Consider the following 20939-nt stretch of genomic DNA (forward strand, 5'->3'; position numbering starts at 1 on the left):
TCAGCGGCAAGTATTCCCACGCATAATAAAGAGACACGAGGGGGTGTGGTATATGGCCGTTTTATATACCGCAGCTAAGGGCTGTTCTTATGCATGACGCATCGCGGAGTGCCTGGACACAGCCCTTAGTTAGCCATGTTATATTGACCATATACCACAAACCCTGAGGTGCTTTATTGCTATTATAAACTGGTTACCAACGTAATTAGAGCAGTAAAAATACATGTTTTTTCATACTCGTGGTATATGGTCTGATATACCACGGCTGTCAGCCAATCAGCATTCAGGGCTCGAACCACCCAGTTTATAATATGCTTTAGTCAAATATTATATCCGTTTGGGCTTCTTGCGGTCAATTTGCAGTCTACAAATGATTTCTAATTATGTTATGCTCCCCCGATTATCCGCACAATAACAAAACTGCCCGTGGATGTATGTACATGATGATCCCTGGTGTAGACTCTGTTCAAGAACAAACAAGTGGAAAGGGTCATTGTTGTGAATGTGGATCAGACCAACAGCAAATTATATTCTAAGCAATCAGCTGATTTGAGTAGAGCAGCTTCCTCCTATGATATTCCCGGTCAGTTGATGAACAGATGCCTTACAATTTAATGTTGTTTAGGAGCAATACTCATCTACAGTACAAGAACACCCTGTCTCTTCCTTATGAGAGGGTTGTATCCAACCTTGTGGGTTTTAGTTTTTAAATTATTGAATTCTCTAGTCTCTACAGAACACAACAACAACATGGAGTGGGCGTCTATTCTTTGTCCTGATGGTCAAGTTTGCATGACAAAAGATCAGCCAATGATTACATGGGAAGGCAAGGCCTCTTGAGTTTTAGAGACTGTTCAAGTGGCTCTCTCAGGGCAGGGGCAAAACAAACAGGATATCTAGGCCATACAAGAGGGCTGGAGAGGGTTCTATTCAAATACTGTGAACAGTATTCATATTCACACTGACATTCACATTCACATATTTATTCACAACGGAAAGGGGGAAGCATAGGTTGAACTAGGATGTACATACAGTAGGCTACCCTTAGGGCTAGATACCTTGCTTAAGATTTATGTAAAAAATAAAAAATCCACTGGGGCTGATTTGCTTGATCCTATCTTGCTGCAGCTTTCTACTCCCCTGATTGTGGAGTCAGTGACACATATTTTAAATCTGACGATTATCTCGGGTGCTATCCCCAGGGTTTGGAAGGCGGCCAGTGTGCTCCCTCTCGAAATTGTCTTGAATCATTAATCAACTGTCAGCTTAGATCCTTCCTAGCTACGAGATGTATAGCAACATCTCTGCTGCAACTTTGGTGTTAAATGATGTGGTAAAGGGTATGGATAAGAGGAAGTGCTGCCCTCTGACTTATCAAAGGCTTTTGATACTGTTGACTACTTTTTATTGATTCAAAGATTGTCTGTAATCAGTATGGATCTGGTGCCATGTAATTGGTTTGAAAATGACTTGACAGAAAGGACACAATGTGTTTTTTCTGATGATGTTCAGGTTTCCTTGATTTTACGAAAGGTGTCCCACAGGGATTGATTTTAGGTCTTGTACTTTTTACTGTATATAAACAATGTTATGCAAAAAAAGTGTAACATACACCTGTATGCAGATTACACTGTTGTGTACGCTATTGCCCCCAAGGTTGACCAGGCTCTTTCAGAGCTTCAATCTGCCTTTATTGTTTTGCAGAAAGCCTTTGTTGAACTGTTGATTTATGCATATGTACATTAGATGGTGCCCTCATTGATTGTGTCCCCCTTTTTATAAATATCTGGGCATCTGGATTGACGAAAATCTATCTTTCAGAAAAAATGTTGATGAGTTAGTTAAGAAATTATTATTTATAAGGGGATTATGTCATAGGAATAGGTAATGCCAAATCATACCGGTTATAGACAATGGCGATATTGTCTATATGAATGCAGCTGCCACTGTATTGAAGCAATTGGATGCAGTTCATCATCATGTTTTATTACGGGCGATAGGTTCAGTAGACATCACTGAATTCTGTATTAGAAAATAGGCTGGCCCTCTTTGAAGTCTCGTAGATCGATACATTGCACTCTTTTTGGTTATACTGTAAAGTCCTACAGCATAAACTTCCGCCGTATCTTACTTCATTGATAATTTACAGACATACGAGATACCCGACCCGGTCTCAGGGATGGCTAACTCTGGAGATCCCTTCTATCTCCACTGAGTTAGGTAAATCTCATTTTGGTTTTTTTGCACCTTCTTGTGGAATAATCTCCAAGGCGCTCTAAAATTGGATGAAATGGTGCCTCTAGGGCAGGGGTGTCAAACTAATTTTGGTTGTACAGTGCATTCGGAAAGTATACAGACACCTTGACTTTTTCCACATCTTGTTACTTTACAGCCTTATTCTAAAATGGATTAAATAAAAAAAAACGAATCCTCATCAATATACACAAAATACCTCATAATGTCAAAGCGAAAACAGCAAATCTATTAAAAATAAAAAAACAAAAAACCTTATTTACATAAGTATTCAGACCCTTTGCTATGAGACTCAAAATTGAGCTCAGGTGGATCCTGTTTCCATTGACCATCCTTGAGATGTTTCTACAACTTGATTGGAGTCCACCTGTGGTAAACTCAATTGATTTGAGAGGATTTGGGAAGGCACACACACCTGTTTATATAAGGCCTCACAGTTGACAGTGCATGTCAGAGCAAAAACCAAGCCATGAGGTTGAATGAATTGTCCGTAGAGCTCTGAGACAGGATTGTGTCGAGGCACAGATCTGGGTACCAAAAACTGTCTGCAGCATTGAAGGTCCCCAAGAACACAGTGGCCTCCATCATTCTTGTTTGGAACCACCAAGACTCTTCCTATAACTGTCCGCCCCGGCCAAACTGAGCAATCAGGGGAGAAGGGCCTTGGTCAGGGAGGTGACCGATAACCCAATGGTCAATCTGACAGAGCTCTAGAGTTCCTTTGTGGAGATGGAAGAACCTTCCAGAAGGACAACCATCTCTGCAGCACTCCACCAATCAGGTCATTATGGTAGAGTGGCCAGACGGAAGCCACTCCTCAGTAAAAAGGCACATGACAGCCTGCTTGGAGTTTGCCAAAAGACACTTAAAGGACTCAGACCATGAGAAACAAGATTCTCTGTCCTGATGCAACCAAGACTGAACTCTTTGGCCTGAATGCCAAGCGTCACGGAGAATCTTGTTGTGGAGTAGACCTGGCACCGTCCCTACGGTGAAGCATGGTGGTGGCAGCATCATGCTGTGGGGATGTTTTTCAGCGGCAGGGACTGGGAGACTAGTCAGGAGCGAGGGAAAGAGACAAACAAATGCTATGTTCATGTCAGTCTCAGAGGTGACTGGTCTGATCTGTTATGGCAGGGCTAGTGACAGCATAGCCCATCAGCATCGCCATGTTCTGCTCTGGTACCATTGTGTGTTCACAGTCCCAGCCACACTGTACTCCACTGTATTGGAGCATCAATGTGCACATTCAGCCACTTCACTCTCATTTACTCCGTCAATGGGCTCATTCAGCTGCCCACATTATACAGTACAGTCAGCCTGCTGGCCCTGGACCTGGGCTCATTCACTATTGTTGTTGGCCAATATTTGTTTGTCAGACATCCATTTGTCCAGAGGCTTTTTGTGATTTCTTTCTTTCCAATCTATTTTTATGAGAAGTTTCTATTTCCATCACAGTCATTCTAGTCAGTTGAATAGTGGAAGTGTGAATGATAGAATCAGCTTTATTCCGCTTTATTCGAATCCAGAATAGACGTTCAACCACTTCTACAATAGTTTAGACATTCAACCACCTCTAGATATTCAGCCACCTTTTATTTTACTGAACTCTATTGTATACAGAACATCTGGCCTTTGAATTCATAGTTACCATACCTTTTAGAAATCCCATGTTCATGATGCAAATGATGTGTGAACAAGAGCACAATGTTGTACAGCTTACTGTCAGCTTTAATTAGTTTACATGGGAAATATACTTCACAAGTCATTATTCCAGTGGTGTGTATTCATGGATGCCAAGGGAAGCAAGGCTTTCCCCCAGAATTTACCAACAAAAAAACATACAGTACAAAATAATTGTATCTTTCGTCTAATTAATAAATAAATGTCCTTCAATTCACAAGAGGCTGAATGTATCTCACCGGAGAAAGTATCAGAGCGAATGAAACAGTGACCTTCTGTCTCAGTATGTGTAGCGTATCTATCTGATGCTGTCTGGTCAGAAAGAGTATGACATTGTTGCTGCCTGTAGCATTGAATGCAAGGGAAGCCAGCGAGCATTTGTCCTCCCTTGATAAAAATAAATAAATAGCCAATCAGCGTTGAGCTTAACTGAGTGAACTCAGCTGTGAATGGTCCTGTTGCACCAACAAAAAAAAAGTGTCAAGGGAAGCCAATTTGAATTTGGCATCTGACCAATCACATCACAAGTCAAAGGTCATTATTGACAGGAATAAATAAAATTGTTGCATCTCATTGTGGTGTTGTCCTCAGGTGGCTAGCCTGCTAGCTAAAATTGTCCCTTTCCTAAATTAGCTATGGATGGAGATAGGGATTTGGACTTGTGGTTTTACTTAATTGTCCATACTGGCCAATGATTATAATGGTGATTCTGATCCAACCATTAATCCATACATTGTGCCCCTGGACTGAGAGGATGGAAGTTCAACACGTTAATTGAACTAAATCGTCTTTGGTATCTTTTAGTTGTCGCTGTATTAGACTAAGCAAAGGTGAGATGATGTTGAAGTTGAAATGGTGCTGGAATAGTGGAGGCAGCTCCTGTTTTCTTTGCGACTTGCGGTAACTCTATGGTTCTAAATCAATAGTTGTTTTAGTAGTCCAAAAATGTCAGAAACATTACCTTGCTTGACCATGCTGTAGGTCATGTAACTGTTTGTTACAAGCGATCTGTTTTGTGGACTTCACTACAAGATGTTGCTCTGCGATTTTGTACAAAACTAAATGTGTGTTTGAATTTATTCTGCCACTGTGTCTTCTTATTGTCTCGGCCTTAGGCCTGGCAAGTTATATGAACTAGCAGGTTATAGAGCAAACAACGCAATTTTCACAACACATAGGTTGTAATATGGCTTTTTTTCTGGATTGGCTTCCCCAGTGATTTTTCCATCCACCGCTACTGCATTATTCCAATGTTATTCTGCATTTCAAATGATAATGAAATGAAATATAGATGGGACAAGTCCTGGTAGTGTTGCTATTCTGTAACCAATACACTGGAGCTAAAAGAAGACAGTTGTTTGAGCTTTCAGCTGAATTTTCTTACAATCTCCTCACGACCTCCTTTGCAATCTTGCCCGGTGATGACTCAATTGCTTAAATTGACTCTATAATAAGTGTTGGCATAAGTTATTTTAGAAAATGACATTTCTATTCTTGCATCTTTTTAAAATTGACAGAGATATGCAAAGCAGTTTTAATGCCAAGTGGAATTGTCTGTATTACGCTGTTGCCTGAAGTGACATCCCATGTCATGGTGGAAGCAATGTGAGGGCCCTGCTGTGCTCCTCCTGTGTTTCTCTATGGGACAGTGAATCATCTCACAAATATAAGACAAGGTGGGAAATGGTCAATTGAAATCTGAGGGACATGTAAAGAGCTAAGCTTTAACACTGACAACTTCTTGGATGCTACGCCATTCAAGGTTTGGGCCAGTATCTGTCTGTGAGACTAGCCTCAAGCTGTCTTTCCCTCGCTGTTTCCATGGAAATGACTAGCTTATTTTTAAGCAATAAGGCCTGGGGAGGGGGGGGGGGGGGTGTGTGTGTGGTATATGACCAATATACTGTACCACGGCTAAGGGCTGTTCTTTCACTATCAGTCCCAAGACCCCAGCAAAAATCTGCTTTTCATTTATCAGCTTTTCATTTCTCTGCTTGTCCAGCCTTAATATTTACCCTCACAATGAAGTGTTGAACCATTTTATTTTCAGGACAACCAGGGCTACAAGTAGAACACAAAACAATTTGACATAAACAGTTGCATTCATGATTTTATTGACATAAGGTCTGCCAAAGCAAAGAACCTGATAAAAAGGTATTTATATGAATGCTGTAAGTACAAAAATGGTTTTCTCACTGGAAAATGAATATCCAACTAGTCAGTGACAACTGTGTGGAGTTTGTGACAGCAACTATGTGAGCTTCTTACAGTATTATAGGCACTATGTCCTGGGATTTCCTGGGATCTTCTATGTAGAATAACTCCTTACCTTTTAACGACTCTTGTGTAGCTTGTGAGCATCATAGAGCAAAACATGTTACACGTGCATGTTCGTGGGAGTCTCAGTTTTTAATAGATTTGAGTAGTTTGTAGCTCAAACCATTCTGACTCTACAGATGTTTTTGTAAAAAAAGAACCTTCCCCGGGCCCCTTTGGGATCCGCCCTTGTCTCACAAACACCGCTCTTGCTAAGCTCCCACTAATCACACATACAGTTGAAGTCAGAAGTTTACATACACTTAGGTTGGAGTCATTAAAACTCGTTTTTCAACCACTCCACAAATTTCTTGTTAACAAACCATAGTTTTGGCAAGTCGGTTAGGACATCTACTTTGTGCATGACACAAGTCATTTTTCCAACAATTGTTTACAGACAGATTATTTCACTTATAATTCACTGTATCACAATTCCATTGGGTCAGAAGTTTACATACACTAAGTTGACTGTGCCGTTAAATAGCTTGGAAAATTCCAGAAAATTATATCATGGCTTTAGAAGCTTCTAATATGTTAATTGACATCATTTGAGTCAATTGGAGGTGTACCTGTGGATGTTTTTCAAGGCATACCTTCAAACTCAGTGCCTCTTTGCTTGACATCATGGGAAAATCAAAAGAAATCAGCCAAGACCTTGCTGCAGGAGGGACTGATGCACTTCAGAAAATAGATGACATCATGAGGCAGGAAAATGATGTGGATATATTGAAGCAACTTCTCAAGACATCAGTCAGGAAGTTAGAGCTTGGTCGCAAATGGGTATCCCAAATGGACAATGACCCCATACATACTTCCAAAATTGTGGCAAAATGGCTTAAGGACAACAAAGTCAAGGAATTGGAGTGGCCATCACAAAGCCCTGACCTCAATCCTATAGAAAATTTGTGGGCAGAACTGAAAAAGCGTGTGCAAGCAAGGAGGCCTACAAACCTGATTCAGTTACACCAGCTCTGTCAGGAGGAATGGGCCAAAATTCACCCAACTTATTGTGGGAAACTTGTGGAAGGCTACCTGAAATGTTTGACCCAAGTTAAACAATTTAAAGGCAATGCTACCAAATACTAATTGAGTGTATGTAAACTTCTGACCCACTGGGAATGTGATGAAAGAAATAAAAGCTGAAATAAATCATTCTCTCTACTATTTTTCTGACATTTCACATTCATAAAATAAAGTGGTGATCCTAATTTTTACTAGGATTATTTGTCAGGAATTGTGAAAAACGGAGTTTAAATGTATTTGGCTAAGGTGTATGTAAACTGCTGACTTCAACTGTACCACTGGTTGGTACCAACAGATGCTAGAAATATACAAATCTAATGGTACAACCCAGAAGTCTGTAGCTAAAATAACCTATGTTTTAGACGGTTTCGAAGTCCTAAATCACACCAGCATGATGGTGGGACTCATTGGGTTAAGATACCGAACTGTAGAGGAGAGGCATGAAGAAACAGTATTCTTGCTTGGATCAGGTGTATTTTTCACCCTCTTAGCTGTTTCACACCAGCTGCAGATCTGCAGTCCATGTGTGTATTTACCTGAGCTCTACTCAACCATGACTTCTCACTTTAACAAGAGACTTAACTAAAGCCACAGTACCTCTTTGCTTGGGGGCCATGTGGTGCAAAGCGTGTTAGTTTGGACATGGCCAGGCAAACAGGCTGAGAATGTGAAAATACAGTATGACTCAGACTCGTATTATAATGCATATGCTGCCTTGCCCCAAACACTCCATCATGCTCGGAGTCATAGAGACAAACAGAAAGTACTGTTGTCCTGCTGATAAAGGTGAAGGCTATATATCACCATTTAGTGCATGGGTGTCAAACTCATTCCATGGAGGGCCTAGTGTCAGTTAAGACCTAGACAACCAGGTCAGTGGAGTTCCTTACTAGTCAGTGACCTTAATTCATAAATCAAGTACAAGGGAGGAGCAAAAATCCGCAGACACTTGGCCCTCAGTGGAATGCGTTTGACACGTGATTTAGTGTCAGCACTTTTCTATTCGAAACCCAGCCCAAGGTAAGGCTAGCTTTGTGTTGCTAGTGGAATTCCACTCTGTGCTGGTAGCAGTGATATTGAGTCAGATAAAGGTCAGGTTTCATTATTGTGGGAACATTTACACTTTTTCAGTTGATAACATTATACCTCCAACATAATGATAACATTATAGCTGACTTAAGGCTATCATATATTAATACTAGTATTTTTTATTTATGATAGTAAACAGATGTTTACAGTTTCTTCTCCAGAGTAGTTTCTCATTCCCTTTGTATTGGCCTCACCCTCAACCCAGTTAATATAACTAGGGCAATTATCCTGTCAAGTAAAGTAGGCTACACCTTACAGTGCATAAGTACACAAACACTCACACCCCCTGGTATACAACACACACTTCAATAACAATAATGAAAATGAGCAGCTTCATGTCCTTATCTGTCAACATGTCTTCTTCAGTTTGTCAAATGTTGCCTAACAAATATTTAGTGTAGGCCTAGCAACATGTTTGACAGTGTGTAGCTTAGTGTTTAGAGAGAGGTCAGAGTCTTGTTTTGAAGTGAACCAAAGCTTATGTTTACACTAGCTTGCAACCCATGTTCGTCTCATCACATTGTTAAGCTGAGCAACCCCATTTCTGATGGAAAATAGAACAGGACAGAACATATTCCCAGCAGGTATTTTAGGTTGGAGCCTGCATTGACCAAGAATCTAGCCGCACCCTGGCTTGATTTCATTTTATGGGAATTCCAGGCAACCTGAGAATGGGTGGGACCCACAATGTAAAGATTCAAAAATATTATGCTTGTGATGCTCATGAAGCCTGCACTACAATTCTTAACATAATATCCCGATGCAGTTAATGCTTACTCCTTCCAAGCAGTTTAAAATAATTTATTCTACCAAAGGAAATGCATGTATTTTTTGTACTGTATACAATGTTATAACTACAGCACACATGTCAGGCATACAGCACCCTCAGGACTATTGTCACAACATGACAATAGTCCTCCTTTAAGAATGAGAAGGACAGTGATTTGGGAAAGTACCTTTACCAATCATCTTACCCCTCTGGATTATTGTTATTTTCCCCTCAGTGAGGCTGTATTTTCTTTCTTTTATTTTTGTACCTTTTCGCCCCAATTTCGTGATATCCAATTAGTAGTTACGGTCTAGTCCCATCGCTGCAACTCCCGTACGGACTCGGGAGAGGCGAAGGTCGAGAGCCATGCGTCCTCCAAAACACGACCCTGCCAAGTTGCACTGCTTCTTGACAAGTGCACGCTTCGCCCTGAAGCCAGTTGCACCAATGTGACAGAGGAAACACTGTACAACTGGCGACTGAAGTCAGCGTGCATGCGCCTGGGCCGCCACAAGGATTCGCTAGAGCAAGATGGGACACGGACATCCAGGCCGGCCAAACCCTCCCCTAACCCCTTGTGCGCCGTCTCATGGGTCTCCCGGTCGCGGCCAGCTGTGACACAGCCTGGGATTGAACCCAGGTCTGTAGTGACGCCTCAGGCACAGCGATGCAGTGCCTTAGACTGCTGTGCCACGCGGGAGGCGAGGCAGTATATTCTGAGAAAGAGGAAGTTGCTTTAAGGATTTGATTAGTTCTGTAAAGTGACCACATGGGTCTTTCCACAAACGGAACAAAATATCAGTACATGATTAAATAAGGCTGTGGATATTGCGTGTGCTCCCTCTCCGGCCTCTAGGTCACCAGGCTCATTATTGCGCACACCTGTCACCATGGTTACGTGCATAATGACACTCACCTGGACTCCATCACCTCCTTGATTACCTGCCCTATATATGTCACTCCCTTTGGTTTCTTCCCCAGTCGTCATTGTTTCAGTTTCATGTCTGTGCGTTGTTCGTGTTTCGTATTATGTTTTGTTTATTGATTAAATCTCTCACTCCATGAGGTTGCTTGACTCTCAGCGCACATCTTTACAGTGGAAGTAACACTGTATTCTATTCCGTGACATCAGTATTTCAATCAACCATGTCTATATTTACATGCATTTTAGTCATTTAGCTAGAGTGACTTAGTACAGTACTTCCAGTGGAAAATGCCTGTTGTGTCCATTTAGATTTGAAAAACCTTTGCGTTTTGCTGAAAGATTGAGCCGATAGACAAGGCTGACGGTGAAAACAGTGTGCATGACATTGATTGATTTGTTTGTTTTTGCTTGCAGTTTGTACCAAAAACAAGTCTGGCTCAAGTGATATATACACTGCTCAAAAAAATAAAGGGAACACTTAAACAACACAATGTAACTCCAAGTCAAAAAAAATGTCCTCATCAATTTACACACAATACCCCGTAATTATAAAGTGTAAACAGATTTTTATAAGTGTTTGCAGATTTATTAAAAATAAACTGAAATGTTTACACAATTATTCAGACCCTTTACTCAGTACTATGTTGAAGCTGTCACACCCTGGCCTTAGTTATCTTTGTTTCCTTTATTATTTTTGTTAGGTCAGGGTGTGACATGGGGGAGGTTTGTGTTTGGGTGATTATATGGTTAAGGGGTTGTTGGGTTTTGTGTGTGTGGTTTTGTGTTGAGTGAGTATGTCTAGGTATGTCTATGGTTTAGTGAGGGTTTCTAGGTATGTCTATGGTTGCCTGAGTGGTTTCTCAATCAGAGACAGATGTCTTTGATTTGTCTCTGATTGGGAGCCATATTTTAGGCGGCCATAGGCATCATGTGTTTGTTGGGTCATTGATTTAGTCATTGTCTTAGTCTGTGCCTAGGTCTGTTTCAAGTTGGCATGTTTTGCATTTAGTCGGTTTTTGTTTCACGGTCTTGGATTTGTTGTTTTGCTTCGTTTGGTCATCTCCTTAAATAAAGAGAAGATGTATTATTTACACGCTGCGCCTTGGTCCTATCTCTCTCCCATGGACGATCGTGACAGAAGCACCTTTGGCAGCGATTACAGCCTTGAGTCATCTTGGGTATGATGCTACAAGCTTGGCACACCTGTATTTGGGGAGTGTCTCCCATTCTTCTCTGCATATCCTCTCAAGCTCTGTCAGGTTGGATGAGAAGTGTCGCTGCACAGCTATTTTCAGGTCTCTCCAGAGATGTTCGATCGGGTTCAAGTCCGGGCTCTGGCCGGGCCACTCAAGGACATTCAGAGACTTGTCCCAAAGCCACTCCTGTGTTGTCTTGGCTGTATGCTTAGGGTTGTTGTACTGTTTTAAGGTGTACTTTCACCCCAGTCTGAGGTCCTTAGCGCTCTGGAGCAGGTTTTCACCAAGGATCTCTCTGTACTTTGCTCTGTTCATCTTTCCCTCGATCCTGACTAGTCTCCCAGTCCCTGCCACTGAAAAACATCCCTATAGCATAATGCTGCCACCACCATGCTTCACCGTAGGGATGGTGCCAGGTTTCCTCCAGATGTGACGCTTGACATTCAGGCCAAAGAGTTCAATCTTGGTTTCATCAGACCATAGAATCTTGTTTCTCATGGTCTGAGTGTCTTTAGGTGCTTTATGGAAAACTCCAGCCGGGCTGTCGTGCCATTTACTGAGGAGTGGCTTCCGTCTGGCCACTCTACCATAAAGGCCTGATTGGTGGAGTGCTGCAGAGATGGTTGTCCTTCTGGAAGGTTCTCCCATCTCCACAGAGGAACTCTGGAGCTCTGTCAGAGTGACCATTGGGTTCTTGGTCCCCTCACTGACCAAGGCCTTTCTCCCCCGATGTCTCAGTTTGGCAAGGCGGCCAGCTATAGGAAGAATCTTGGTGGTTACAAACTTCTTCCATTTAAGAATGATGGAGGCCACTGTGTTCTTGGGGACCTTCAATGCTGCAGAATTTTTTTGGTACTCTTCCACAGATCTGTGCCTCGATACAATCCTTTCTCGTGGCTCTACAGACAATTCTTTCAACCTCATGGCTTGGTTTTTGCTCTGACATGCACTGTCAATTGTGGGACCTTTCTATAGACAGATGTGTGCCTTTCCAAATCATATCCAATGAAAGGAATTTACCATAGGTGGACTCCAATCAAGTTGTAGAAACATCTCAAGGATGATCAATGGAAACAGGATGCACCTGAGATCTCATAGCAAAATACTTACTTTGTCGTTATGGGGTATTGTGTGTAGATTAAAGATTTTTTTTATGTTAACCCATTTTAGAATAAATCTGTAACGTAACAAAATTTGGTAAAAGTGAAGGGGCAGTATTTCAAGCACAGATTCAATGACAAAGTCCAGGGAGGTTTTCCAATGCCTCGCAAAGAAGGGCACCTATTGGTAGATATGTAAAAATATATATATATATAAAAATAAAGCAGACATTGAATATCCATTTGTTATTAATTACACTTTGGATGGTGTATCAATACACTCAGTCACTACAAAGATACAGGCGTCCTTCCTAACTCAGTTGACAGAGAGGAAGGAAACCCCTCAGGGATTTCACCATGAGGCCAATGGGGATTTTAAACCAGTTACAGAGTTAAATGGCTGTGATAGGAGAACTGATGATGGATCAACAACATTGTCGTTACTCCACTATACTAACCTAATTGACAGAGTGAAAAGAAGGAAGCCCGTACAGAATAAAGATATTCCAAAACATGCATCCTGTTAGGAACAAAGTCATCCTGAAAAAAATGTGTCAAGGAAATTTACTTTTTGTCCTGAATACAAAGTGTTATGTTTGGGGCAAATCCAATACAACACATTACTGAGTACCACTCCTCAAATTTTCAAGCATGGTGGTGGCTGCATCATGTTATGGATATGCTTGTCATCTGCAAGGACTAGGGAGTTTTTGAGGATAAAAAGAAAAATAATAGAGCTAAGCACAGGCAAAGTCCTAGATGAAAACCTGGTTCGGTCTGCTTTCCATCAGACAACTCCATCTCTCAGCAGGAATATAACTTAAAACACAAGGCTAGATATACACTGGAGTTACTTACCAAGACAACATTGAATGTTTCTGAGTGGCCTAGTTAAATTGGCTTAAATCTATCGCAAGACTTGAAAATGACTGTCTAGCAATGATCAACAACCAACTTGACAGAGCTTGAATAATTTTTAAAGAATAATGGGCAAATATTGTACAATCCAGGTTGGCAAAGTTATTAAGAGACTTACCCAGAAAGCTGTAATGGCTTCCAAAGGTGATTCTGACATGTATTGACTCAGAGGGTAGAATATTTATCTAATGAAATATATTAGTGTTTCATTTTACCATTTAATTATAAAAATATATTTAATTATTCTTCCATTTTGACATTAGAGTATTTTGTTTAGATCGTTGACAAATAAAAATACAATTAAATACATTTTAATTCCACTTTGTAACACAACAAAATGTGGAAAAAGTCAAGGGGTGTGAATACTTTTTGAATGCATTTTAAGCATATCTTGTGATGCAAAGAGGTCAACCATCAGAATGTTCATACCAGCTCTATTTCCAGTAATGGTACTGGGATTCCTGGGATGTAAGTTGGGTTGTGAGTCCATAGAAAATGCAAACGATTCCTGGTGACAGAATTGACAGAGATCCATGGAAAGATGAGTAAGAGGCCTGGATTCCTGAAACTCCACTGGGAGTCTGGGTGGACCCTGTCAGAGGCCCATCTGTGGCCAGAGGGGCCATGGGTAGGGCCACGTTGAGCTGGGTTTAGTCCCAAAATGGCACCCTATTCCCTACATAGTGCACTTCTTTTGTACAGTCATATGGGCCCTGGTGAAAAGTAGTGTACTATATAGGGAATAGGGTGCCATTTGGGACTAGACCCTGGACATCTGACCATGGACTGTCATCCCAGCAGGGGGGAAACATTAGCGTGAGATCAGATCCACAGTAGAGAAGACAGCTGTAGGAGGTCGTTTAGACATCTTAAACATCCCACTCACTAGTTCCCAACAATCACTACAGAGCACCAACCCCTTAGTCATGCTAATCCTGGAGGTCCTGGAGAGTAGACTGTAGGAGTCCAAAACGCAAGACTAGGCCAGATCAGAAAATGTCATGTCAGACATTGGTTTGTGTACCAAGTCCCATTGTACCATCTACTGACATAAATTGAGAATCACAGGCTGGCAGTTGATTTAATTCACATCCACGGTGTATCATTTGATCATATGACTAGAGCCATATGAACACCACTGGTTTCAAAAAGTCACATGAAGCTCAGGAGGTCTTTAGGAAGTCCTGGTCATGCTAGCATGCTTTGTTTGAAAGACAGGTGCACCCTGCATTCAGTAATGGAACAAGTGGAGTTTGTGTGTCAGGAAATGCAGGACTGGCACCGATCCCTACAAGTGCCACTTAGTTATTTAGAGTAACTGCTACTCCCCAACGCATTTTCTGTATTATAGTGTTAACGGCACTGAGCTGAAATGGCCATATTTACTTAACTGAAGTAGTGTTGTACACCATCCTTTTTCTCAGCTTGTTTTTCAAAGACTTATACAGTGTTGACTCAGATCAAACTTAAAGCAATGTCTTGTGTAGCCAAGCAGACTGCTGTACTCCCTGTGAGATCAATATAAGACCTTATGTATAGCACTGTCTCTCTTTGTTAGAAAACAAAAAAACATTAACTATTCATGTTGGTTCCAGTGCTCTTGTCTCTTGGGTTACCCCATATTACAGTGGTTGATTTAAAATAGATTGAGAAAGCTGGATTGTGAGAAGCAGCATTGGTACAAATGTCAGTTTTAGACAGCTATTCTATAACTGTGGATCACAAGGACAGTATTAAACATTATTACAGTAAATGGATAATAGAGGCAGCAGCTAGACTAACTCTCACCTCTCTCTTTCTTTTCAGAGTGGACAAGACTTTCTCCAGGACCAGAAGCATATGGTGAGTTCCTCTTCTTCTGATTCTGCGCCACGTAGTATCAGTTACAATAAGTTGTCCTTAAGTTGCAGTGTATGTGAAGGATACATACAGGCAGGGCTCTAAATGAACTGTTTTCATTGATAGCACTGTTGCTCCTAACTTCAAAAAGTAAGGAGCACCAGACACAATTTAGGAGCACCAGAAAAAATATATACTCTTTTTACTGAAAATGACTGTCCTATCATTCTCAATTGTCTTCAGTTGTTACCATGATTATGTAGAACGCATCACAAGAGAGTGGGAAAGACATTAGAATAAAAACAACTTTTAATAATTGTATTCAAAAGTGCAACAAACCTATTTATTTAGGGCGTGTTCATAAATTCACTCTGGCTATCTAGTCCGATTTCAGAGCACTCTCGTCTGAGTGTGCCAGAGCACAGAATAACTGATGAATTTAGAAATGTTCAACACCCGTTGAATATGGCCAGTGTCAGTAAACATTGACAAAAAAGGATAATTAAATTGTTGATAGCAGCACGGTTACAGTCACCAACGCTCTGGATAACATGAAAACAGCCTAACTAGCTCTGCTACGGTGAGTAAAATGGTCAGAGTGAGGTGTTCTCAAATTTATGTCTGGAAATAGCTAGCTAACTTTAGCCAGTTAGCTTGGGTGTTGGACTGCCGTTGTGAGGTCAGAACGCTCGGATCAACCCTACTACTCGGTCAGAGCGTCCAGTGTGCGCTCTAAACGCTCCGAGAGCCATCTGACAGAGCTCAGAATTTACGAATGCCCAGACCACATACTGAGCATTCTCTGGCACTCCAGAGTGAATTTACGAACGCACCCATAGGTTATTAGGTTTGGACAGACAAATGTAACATACAAAACAGACTATTGATTGTATTCAAAAGTGCAAAATAATATTTATATAGGTGATTAAAAGATAACCTTTATTGTATTTAAAAGTGCAACTGTAAACTGTTATCCATTACTGCATTTAGCGAACAGATAATAATAATAAACATAATACAAAACTATGTAATAAAATGAATGTTGTAAAAAGGCAACAAGCTGACTATGAACTGATACTTAATTAAATAAATGTTTAGTCTCCTCACACAATGACTAATCAATTTCTTAGATCTAGAATGTAGCTAATAAATCAACTTGCTTTTAGGGTTTGTGTTTAGGGTAGGGACGTCCTAAGGAACCGGGATAGCACTAACCCTCTTCCCGTATAGTGTCCGCAATGGTGGCAATAATGTTTGCACAGGACATCACGTTTCCAAATGTTGAGTTGATTTGTCATAAATGTTTTTTCTGGGTGAGTAACATGGGTCTGAATTTGGTAAAAGCCATCTACTCTTTGGTAATGCAGTAAGCGGTGTAAAATGTAATCTCTAGCTCTGCCTGTTGACCAGCTTGGGCTGTCACCTGTTGCCTGTCAAATACTGCTGGTAGCTAGTAGACATAGCGATGTTGCTCTAGCCCCTGTCCCGATGCACTTGTAATGGCACTTGATGTGCTTTTGGCTTAAGTAATGTTTTAGCAACGACTTGTAATTTAGGTTGCTGTGGCCAGTGGCATATTCCTGCTGATATTACTCCACACTTTCGACAGTACTCACAGAACATTGTGTTGCTAATTTTGTCCCTCCTTAGCTACTTGAATTCGCAAAGCCACCCCTCAGAACATGTAGAGCTTTTTCTTTAACTGAGGAGATGGATCTGTAGCAGCATCTCCGATAGTGTCATCATCATCTTCTGGTTGTGGTTGATCATTTTCATCATTTGTTTTTTGTCAAAGAAAGATTCAGTTACACCGCATTTCATTGTTGTTGTTTTTGCTAGCTAATGCCATTACTTAGCTGACAAAAAGGGAAAGCTGACAGTTCTGAGGGAATGTTTGCATGAAAAGGGATTGGCTGTGTGCCTGGCGTTTGATTGGTTTAAATTGCTATATTTAAACATTTGAAGCATTATGATTGGTTATTATTTGTAAACAGTGTATCTTGTTTGAGCAGTGAATAATATATGTTTTATTGTCTCATACCGGATAGGTGCAATGAAATGTGTTGTTTTACACGGTCAGTCATAGTAGTACAGTGCCCCTGGAGCAATATAGGGTTAAAGGGATACTTTTTATATTTACCCAGAGTCAGATGAACATGTGGATACTACTTTTACGTCTCTGTGTCCAGTATGAAGGAAGTTAGACGTAGTTTTGCAAGCCAATGCTAACTAGTGTTTGTGCAATGCCTTGAAGTCTACCAGCATTGACAGATTTTTCACCTTGACAGCTCGGTATTCAAACCAGCAATCTTACTGGCCCACACTCTAACCAATAAGCTACCTGACATATTGGATTATTATTTTTTTGTCACACGGTCCTCCCAAAATAAAGGTACAGGTCTCACAGCAAAAATAATTGTCAGATATGTGACCAAATTGGTCGCACTTTAGAGCCCTGCATACAGGTGACTGATTTCCACAAAGTAAGGCTTTTGTCTCTCTACAGGACATTCTGTTTGTGAGACACTAGTGAGACACTAGGGAGACACTAGTAATCAGGCGTCATGCACCCAGTATTTTAGAAAGGGCACAAAGTATGTGAGGATGGAGGGGGGTTGGTCTGGAGGGGGGCTGCATATTTTTCAAACAGGCATTTTTCAAACACCTGTAACAATCTAGAGCCATTATCATTATGCCCAATTCTATGTAAAAAAAAATCTGCATAGTCTATCTAAGCATACCTCTTTACCTCATTGTCATTTTAATGAATGACGCACGTTGATTATTTGAGAATTCTATGCCTTAGGAGTTTAGTATAACTGCCACACTGGGATATAGTAGCATAACCCTAAATATGCTTCTCTGCTAAAATCTGGGAAAAGATTGAAAGGAATATGAGTCTTATTCAGTACATTTAGACCATCCTTGCTTTTCTAAAGCTTAACAAACTTGCCAGCAGGCATGCCTGCTGAGATAGTTAGACATGCTACTTTATTGATAGCCTGAAATGGCTTGGTATATTGGAAACCTATCTAGCTGGCTAGCTAAAGCTAACTTCATAAAATTGTTAGGTGGTTAGTATTACAGAGAAACAATAAAGCATATTGGTTGTATTTATTAATCAAGAAGGGATAAATAAGCTACATAGCTTGATTAATTTACAAACAATTAATTTACAAATATACCTCCTGCGAATCCTGCCCATCATCGACAGCTAAAATCAAATCAAACGCTGTGTGTGTCACTCTACACTCTCTCTCCTCCTCCACTGATGATACTGTCTGCACACACTAGACATAGCCTATCTAGCATATCCTGCATATATAGTCCTGCCTAGCATATCTTTGCTCCTTGGAAGGAAGTTTCAAGTTTTATTTGTCACGTGCACAAAGAACCACTTGCTATGGAAAATAGGGGGGTGTACTCATTGCTTGGTCCAGTCAGTGTGGCACCTCCGCAATACAGCATATATATTTTGATAAATAATTATGATAAAACCTGCACTTGAAAAGGAAGTTTAGTAATTAATTGAACATCTGAAATACCTGGATAATTTTAAACAGGACAAATCTGAGGGGGCACATGAACCTGTGCCCCCTATGGTCATGACACCTGCCTCTACGACGCCTCTATGATAAGAACTTGAACAGTTTTACTTGAGAGCCCACAGACTGAGTAAAGTAATATATGAGCCACTGATAGAGAGGGAGAGCAGCATGGGACACCGTCCTGCCCAGCCGGTCTGCCGCACTCCCCCTCCCAAGTCCCATTATCACAGTAAAGGCACTGCCTAACTGTTTTGCAGTGTTTGCAGGACAGGGTGGCGCTGTGGCGCAGGCGAGGTAAGGCTGAGGCTCTGTTCTGCTGCTGAGTGGAGCCTGGCACCGACACACAGACACACGGACAGGAGCAGATGGAGCTGTCCTGGAGGTTGAAGGGTGGCACTGGATGTCAGCCCGACCTCCATGCCTCTCTCTCTCGCTGTGTGACCGCACCAGGACAGAGGCTCTCTGCTTAGTCCCTGTGGGAGTACTCACTCAGGAGCATCCATTCTCTGTCTGGTCGAAACCAGGCCTTCATTACTCAGCACTACCTGGAACACAGGAGGAGAGCAGAGTAGAGGGGAGTAGGACCGCTTCCTGATACTGCAGAACATTCTTTGTGATACTGTAAGACAATTCGGGAATACAAGGTTTTTTACATTTCTATAGTAATACTTATTAGCTGAATGAAATTTAGAGCTCAATAGCAGTCTTGGATTGGTCTGCGCAACCTCTTGGCATGGCCAATTGGGATTAAATCAATGCTAAAACAGAGAAAAGTTGAATGACGCAGGTTGTACCTGGTATCAGCTTTCCTTCAATATATTCAGCTGAAAAACAATAGGTGGAGATGAGTCATTTTGAAAAGAACCTCAAAGACCTTTCTCAACATCTCTCCAATGTGGAAAAAAACAAACTGCTAACAAAGCCAAGGAGAATCATGTGGCTGCATGTACGTTGCAGGCTTGGACAGAAGTCTCCCAGAAAGTGCTGTTTATTTTGTAGGCCCACAAAGAGGACTTGTTGCAGGAAGTTAATCTGCTAAAACTTCCAAAATACAGTTTTGAGATCTTGTAAAAGAAGCCTGGTGTTTATCAGTTAACCTCTAGACAAGAACAATAAAAACACAAGATACCAACATGCCTTGCTCACCTTTCCGAATCGGAAGACCAAAGAAAATCTGGTGAGTTTCCCTTTGTCTGTGCTATAGAAAGTTATTCCCTATTGTTTTGGCGTGTAGAAATAGCAATGCATTTCCTGTGCATAATCGCATATTGATAAGGGTATTTGTTGAACCACTTTACTTGGGACAGACCTGAAGACGTCAGTTTAAAATTCACCAAGTGCCGATGTTTGAACATTGTGTTAACACCTTTGACTGGCCCATTGGTACACAGTAGACAACTATATCAGAAACGTGGAATTGGATTAGCAATAGATGCTGCTAAAATGCTAGCATGGTTTTCTCTACTTTTCCATAATGGTGCCATGCTGCCAGTTTTTATTTCTCAGATAGACAGTTTACTTCCAACAGCAGATAATTGGGATAAATGTATATTTTGTTGTTTTGCCACCTCCATCTGCTCTGTGACCAGTCTAGTTCTCTCTATCTGTCTGTCTTCCCTGTGAGTTATGTAGGTCAGTGACTGTCCCTACCTGAAGACATTAGCATTAATACTGAGTCGTACAATAAAGACAGTCAGAGTGATTAGCTCTCCTCATGCTGTTTGGGCTCATTAGCATTTACTGTGGAACCATGATTCATCCCTCTGTGTTTGCTCATTGCTCAATGTTATGTAATGCTTATGAAGGCTTGTGTCAATTCATATCACAATACCAACAAGTTTAGATCTGTTAAGGACAAAGTGGAGTTTGTCACATTTAGCTGTGTCTATTTCCATCCTATATCCCGCAGCAATGGCAAATATGAAGTTATGTAGAGTAGAGTGATTGCAAACACCCTGAAGGGAATGAGAATTTAGATAAAAGAGAGGGCCAGTCTGTGAACGATCTACTTACTGCTCTGCAGTCTGCTCCCTCTCTGATGCTCAGTGTGTGTGTGCAGTGGTCACTTGCGCCCTTTCCCCCGCCACTCTCCGCTCCCTCCCTCCCTAGCCTCTCTCCGCTCTAGCCTCTTGTCCTCTCCACGTTGCTGCAGCGAGTGAAGTGAATATATTAAATCCGGTACTTGTTATTAAATGACACCACAGCTCTCCAAGGCATAAATAATAATATTTTTTTAAGTAAAAAAAAAAAACGTTTTCGAAAAAGGTTACAAATTTTTTT

The 20939-nt window shown here is 41.1% G+C and overlaps 1 protein-coding gene across 10 annotated transcripts in view; it reads left to right on the forward strand.

The window, feature by feature from the left end:
* Positions 1–20939, forward strand: part of rap1gapa (RAP1 GTPase activating protein a) — a 127238-nt gene that overhangs the window by 39926 nt on the left and 66373 nt on the right. For all 10 annotated transcript variants that reach the window (XM_055931543.1, XM_055931542.1, XM_055931532.1 and 7 more), the window contains one exon: positions 15079–15114. Coding sequence is in view for 8 of the 10 variants with exons in the window: in XM_055931532.1 (XP_055787507.1) it covers positions 15079–15114 (36 nt within the window). In the remaining 2 variants the exon portion in view is untranslated. The remainder of the gene's footprint in view (positions 1–15078; positions 15115–20939) is intronic.

This window comes from Salvelinus fontinalis, chromosome 8, assembly GCF_029448725.1.
Source record: "Salvelinus fontinalis isolate EN_2023a chromosome 8, ASM2944872v1, whole genome shotgun sequence".
In the NCBI taxonomy this organism is placed as follows: domain Eukaryota; kingdom Metazoa; phylum Chordata; class Actinopteri; order Salmoniformes; family Salmonidae; genus Salvelinus; species Salvelinus fontinalis.